Raw genomic sequence first — 6288 nt, forward strand, 5'->3', positions numbered from 1 at the left:
TGTGTTATCTCACTGAGGCTATTACTCAGTTGTGCCCTTTGGCTTAAAGCAAAGTGTTAGCCCTCAGGAGAGGGTTACAATTCAGTTATGTATAACAGGACAAGTCAAAACCTCTCCACAGGTTAGAAGCTACATGTTTTGCAAGCAGCAGTGGAAAGAGGGCTGTAATCTACCTGAACTGCTCACCTCTTGAGCAACTCTGCTTTACAGTTAATGGAGAACAAGGAGGCTTTTGGTGAGGTTTTTCTATATTGATATTTCTCATTCTCCACAGTATATCACAAGAAGCCTCACTCAAACAAGAATGTGTGCACAGACAGGGACAGTGTTTGGGTTGTTTTGGGGTGGGTTTTTTTAAGAAAGAATATTGTATGTACTGCAGAGGAAGTCTTCACTTTTGTTAGAAGAAACAGCTGAAGTACAAGAAAGTTAAAAGAAAAATAAAGCTATGCAGTGTAAAAAGTGGTATTTTCATGTGGGAATGTGAAAAATTCTCTCCAAGATCAGATCCCAGAGAAGCTGCCTGGATTGTTCCATGGATGTCTGATGGGCTTCCCAGGAAGTGCAACCACACAGGTAGATCTGTGCTTTGAAGGGAACACTAACCATCCACAGAGAAGAGGGAATGCTGCTGTGTTAGTCATGCACCAGCTCTTGATCAGTGATCATAAATCACACTAAGATTACTGCTATATATGGCAACCTGGCTAGATAGTCAGGATAGAGGGAGTGACAGGGGACTGCACAAACTGTACTCCATGGATAACCCCTTCTTCCCAGCCTAATATGGGCATTGCTCTAGCAATTCAGCCAAGCAAACCCAAAGTCTAAGCATCCTTTGCACCAAAGCTCTACCCTGACTAGGTACTCCCATTCTAAGATCAGCTTAGAGAAGACACAACAGGACTCAAAGGGTACCCCTGTATCACCCTGAGCACCCTCCAAAGAAGCCAAGAGCACAAAAATGCCCTGGCACTGGGCAGCCCTCCGTTCACACAACTGCCTTGCTGCTGAGGCATGCCCAGAGTCCCTCCAGGCTCCAGGAATTGTTCAGGCAGCTTGTCCCTCTGTTCTCTGTTCCTTCCTCTATCTGTGCAGAAGGGTCATGTGCATGTGAAGATCCTCTGAGAAGAACTTACCATTCTGCTCAGTACAGAAGGAGTATCTCCTGTCCTGCTCAAAGTTGGAAGTGGTGCTGCACCAGAAGTGCCCATCGGTGCGGCCTTCAGTGGTGCAGGAGTAGAAGGTCCTTCCATCGTAGGTGAAAGGCAGAACACAGGCTTCTCCATCAGAATTGCCACCATACGTTTGGGTCACAGCTTTAAAACAAGCAAATCACAGCATTAGGCTCTGTCTTAGGGCAATCCCCAAATCTCAGGGCTCTAAACCAGCAATAGTCCCTCCTAAGCCAAGTCACTGGCTGCCGCAAACCCACACTGACTGCCATGGACCTGGGCCAATACACACCAACAGATGACTTAGTTCCACAGCTGTGTCATTCTTTTACATTCTTTTCCAAACATACATTATTGCAGCTTGATTTGAATAGTTATTAATGCTGGTCCCCAAGGGCTCTCTTCTCCCTCAGCATGTTATATATAACTCACTGGGAAATGTTTCTGCCCTACAGAACCAGGCTTTAAATAACCAAAACAACTATTTTTTCACCCCTTGCACCTTTCTCCAGCAGATTTTCTTCAGAAGACAGTTCTGATACACACATAAGAGGATTCTACTTAAATATTAACTTCCAGGGCAATTGTCTTGACATCTCACTGAACTGAACAGGCACTAAATACAAACTCATACCTATTTCCTGGCAGCTGACTCCATTGCCCAGGCAGGTACAAAGCATTTGCTGGCTGCCCTGTGTCTTGAGCCACTGCATGCCCACAGAGTACACCACTCCGTTATCAGTTATGCACTGGCCATATGGCTGAGGCTGGGGCTGTTGAGGCTGGAGCTGGTACAATGCAGTCTGCACATTCGTGAAGCTAGGAGAGCCAGATCCTGCAGTAGAACATGGCGGAGAAGTGAGACATGACATGCAAAGCTGAAGAACAAAATGCTTCCATTAAATGATAAGCTAATAAAACCTCAGGGACTCCATCAGATTGAAGACACAAGTCTATTAGCTTCTCTAGACACATTTTAGTTATTCCACTTAGCAAACTACAAAATTAAAAGAACTCCCACTTCTGCTAATGATAGCCTCTGGTTTCTGCCTCTGCAGAGTTGCTTTAGAAAGGATTAAGAGAGTCAACTGCTTTTCACAGGAATAGTTTAGAAACTTCTTTTTTTTTCCCCGTTTCATTGAAGGAAATGTAGAATAGAAAAACAAACTCAGTGACAAGACAATAAAAAAATACAACTAAGTAGGGAGAGAAAGCAAGAAGGACTAATTTAGAATTTTTCATTGAAAAAGAAAAATAAACCACAAATGTATTCATTTACTCTGGGATTCTTAAACTCTGAATCAAAGTTTTTGGCCCATTATCATTTGGAATAATACTGGGAGACAAAGAGGTTTGTTGTCTACATTATGGAAATTTTTGCTAATGATTCCCACAGGCATCTTCATAAATTCAGCTCTGCTGAAACAGGGGGAAATAATAATGGAAACAAAATACTGGCACCCTTGAAGCTTTGTGCATTTTGAAGTTCAGACCTTCTGAGAGTCTGAAGTTAACCTGCTGGTACCAAACAGTTAACGATCATTTACCAAGAAAAATTTAGTGCAGGTACTGCAGGAAAACAGAGAAGCTTTACATTGCAGTCACCAATAGGAAACCTAGATCCTTAAAATGGCAAAAAAATAATTTAGAAGCTGAAGACTTTAACAAACCTTAGGCAAAAAATAAATGCTACCTACAAACTAGGTAATATTTCATACCAAAATTACAAACTTTCTAAAGAACGTGTGTTAAATAGCATTGTACACATTCCCTGACATTTCTGGGTTTTAAAGCTCAACCATTAGTAGGTGTATTTATCTTGTCAAAGAAACCAGATGGTCTCAGTGGAGTTTAAATTAAGGACATTTCAAGAAAGTTACCCTGAGGCAAATACATAAAGTTCAAATATTAACTTGAAGTGCCCTGCTTCCAGCAAAAAGCTAGTACAGGGTTCCTATGTGTGCAGGGCCCTAGAATTGATTTACTGCTCTGTGGCTGTGCAGGCAATCACATCTAGTATGTGCAAGTCCCGTTTGTGTGCAGAAACAAAGTATAAATTAATATTATCTACTCATGCACAAACAAGGAGCATTTCTTGAACTCTGACCCTCTTTGTTGCTGATCTTTCCTGAATAAGACTCTAAAATCCCTAAATTAGGATGGCACAGTTCAACTCCAAGTCTTAGCCATTCAAATTGTGCTTTTCCTTGTCCCTTCCCCTTCCTTACACACTATGATGCCCCACTTACCAGTGCTAGTCGTATGCAGGGACGTGTGTCTTTCACATTTCCATTCACCTCTGCCGTTTCCAGTACAGATGCACTGAAGCAAGTTTCCACGGTTATCCTTCTTGCTCCAGGTATCTCCAATTCTGTAGGAAGTCTTGGTGTCATGGTCATTGCACCTATCTGTTTAGAAACATGAGTGTTAGCTAATCCTGCATTGAACAGCTTCACCATGCAATTTATAGTACTGAACCACCAACACCTTCAAATGAGCTGATCGTTTAAAGCCTTTATTGAAAGCCCACCTCATTTTTTGCAGCTCGCTATTACAAGTCTTATATATGCTAAAGCCTGCATTGCACAGCACAGGCTGAGAGCATCTGAAAATTCTGATGCTTTAGTCTAAGGCAAAGTTCCCATTTATTTCCAGATCTTTGTAGATGCTGTCAAAACTAGTGTGGTAACATTCCCAGTGTGAATATGGTAAGCTATCTTCAAAATCAATGTGAAAAAGCACATTCTGGATTGAAAACCTTCCTGCTAGTTACTTTTAAAGCTATTTTAGGCCCATTCTACCTTTAAAGCTTAAATGTGTTTTAATGTCTTTTTTTTTTTTTAAAGCAGAAGTCTTTGTAGCTGGAAAATTTCATACTATACATAGTTCAAGTTTGGGAATCTACTTCAATTGGAAGAAACTAAAACCTATTTGAGGGCAACATGTTAAATTCCATTTCTTCCAACAGAAGTGCACATGAAACTCCAGGAAAGTTAACATAAGCTGCTCATGTCATACAAAGAATATTAGTTTTTCTAAATCTCCCTGTTGTCTTTAATAACCACAGCCCCTGATGAATTGAGTAAATGGGTTCAAAGGACAGCATAACAAACTACTTTTGTCTTTATGCCAGATCCATGTGGATTAACTAGTTGTTCTTCCATTACAACATTTTACCTTCTCATTCAAGAGCAACTTGATACAGTGGCTCAAATATAATCATGGATCAATGAACAGGGATTTATGAAGAACTGTGGAAGGACATTGAATCATACCAGATTGCCCCTGAAAGAGCACACGAAATAGAATGTGGAAAGCAAGTTACTAATTCGCAGTACTTAAAACGACCAAAAATAGAGCATTTGCCATAAAAGTAGTAAATTGGTGAAGTATTCAAAATGTAATTTTGCAAATGTGAAAAAAGCCTGTCTCATGGACACTGATTCTCAAGTTAAGACAATGAGAAGCTGAAATGTCCCCTAAGAAATGAGCTGTGATTCTGGAAAAGACTGGCCATAGAAGATATATAACTGCAGCACATACTGAAGTGTAATCATAGCATCATAGAACAGTTAGGGTTGGAAAGGACCTTAAGATCACCTAGTTCCAACCCCCCTGCCATGGGCAGGGACACCTCACCCTAGACCATGTCACCCAAGGCTCTGTCCAACCTGGCCTTGTCATACCACTTTGTGGGCTATAGCTGCCATTTTACATACATAAATTTGAATTTCTCTATTTGATTGTATTTGAAAACAAAATGAAAAATGAACAGGTCATTATATTGCAATTTCCCCTAGAATATAACAGTGCAGACCTAAGTTATGGGAGGAAAGACACTGCCAAATAATTTTTATTAGTAATAGTAACTCCTCCAAAATTCACAAACAACACATTCTGGTTTATTCATTCCTATTTCACAGTTAATGATTTTTCCCCATGTGTTTTTAACAAACTTAATATTGTCAAGGCTGGTTTGATTTTTATAGCTTATTTCTTGACCAAGTCTCTTCAGATCTTCAGTTTTAATCCCAACCCTCCTTAAGTGTTCTAGTTCTTTAGAAATCTGCTGTTTATATAAGCTGAAAGCCATTATCCATGTGCCCCAAGGCAACTGAATACAAGGCAATTTAAGGGCTGCAGAAGCATTTCCCAAACCTTGCATGACAAAAGTGCAAGGTACAAAGTTAAACTTTCTTGAGGCAACCGGTGTAAACCATGATAGCTCCACAACAGAGCTTGCCCCTAACAGAACTGGAACAGAAGGTAGATAAACAAAAGGGATTTTAGGTTTTAAAAGCCCTGTTTGCTCTGCAAATACAAATAAAAAGGAACATTTACAGTAACGTCCTTCAGTGATGTAAAAAGTAAAGTGGTCACCTGCCCTGTTGAAGCACGTTTACACAGAAGACAAAATGGCAAGAAAAACTAACAAGCGAGACAGTAGAGCAGACAAGACAAAACATGTTTTAGCTAACGTATATATTGAACAGCAACAAAGGGAAGAAACAAGACAACATTTCAATTCGACAGATCCTGCTGCTGTAGTAGATCACTAATTCTCCCTCAGGAGAGACTACCTCAGAAATAAAGCTGAACACCATTTTGCAGACCAAGCAGTTTCCCTGACAGGATTCCTGGGAGATGCACAACTGCAACTCAGCTGGCTGCAGATTTCTTACACCTTTCTCTCTCAACCAGGTTCAAACCCCAAATAATCCTCTGTCACCAGTACAGATCACCCGCACACCAACGGGTCCTCAGATAGCAAATGGGACAAGTAAAAGCTCCCCTCACCCCAGAGGAGTTTATTTTCCACTGCTTCTCAGGAGGCAGCCATCCTTCTACAACTACAGTTAACATGCAACAGGACAGAAAAAGGAAGACATTCTCTTTTTGACGCAGGACAGAGTTGGAAAATCAAGATAAATAAAAAGGAGCAGGGGCCAGCCCAGCACTTACTTCTGGAGGTGCAAGTGATGCGGCCGCTGCCCTCTCCCAGGCAGGTGCAATCCACCATCATCCAGCCCTGGTAGGGCTTCTCCCAGGTCTCACCGACCACATAGGACGTCCCGGCTGTGTTATCGTAGCACCGCTCAGCTGCGAGAGGGAA

General features: G+C 41.3%; 1 protein-coding gene across 1 annotated transcript in view; it reads right to left on the bottom strand.

The window, feature by feature from the left end:
- FN1 (fibronectin 1) overlaps positions 1–6288 on the bottom strand; it is a gene marked incomplete at its 5' end in the record, with an annotated part of 53310 nt that overhangs the window by 43265 nt on the left and 3757 nt on the right. Inside the window, 4 exons of the mRNA XM_010018473.1 lie at positions 1140–1319; positions 1810–2010; positions 3425–3583; positions 6138–6275. Of these exons, the coding sequence (XP_010016775.1) occupies positions 1140–1319; positions 1810–2010; positions 3425–3583; positions 6138–6275 (678 nt within the window). The remainder of the gene's footprint in view (positions 1–1139; positions 1320–1809; positions 2011–3424; positions 3584–6137; positions 6276–6288) is intronic.

The sequence above is a fragment of the Nestor notabilis genome, unplaced genomic scaffold (assembly GCF_000696875.1).
Source record: "Nestor notabilis isolate BGI_N333 unplaced genomic scaffold, ASM69687v1 scaffold3067, whole genome shotgun sequence".
In the NCBI taxonomy this organism is placed as follows: Eukaryota; Metazoa; Chordata; class Aves; order Psittaciformes; family Psittacidae; genus Nestor; species Nestor notabilis.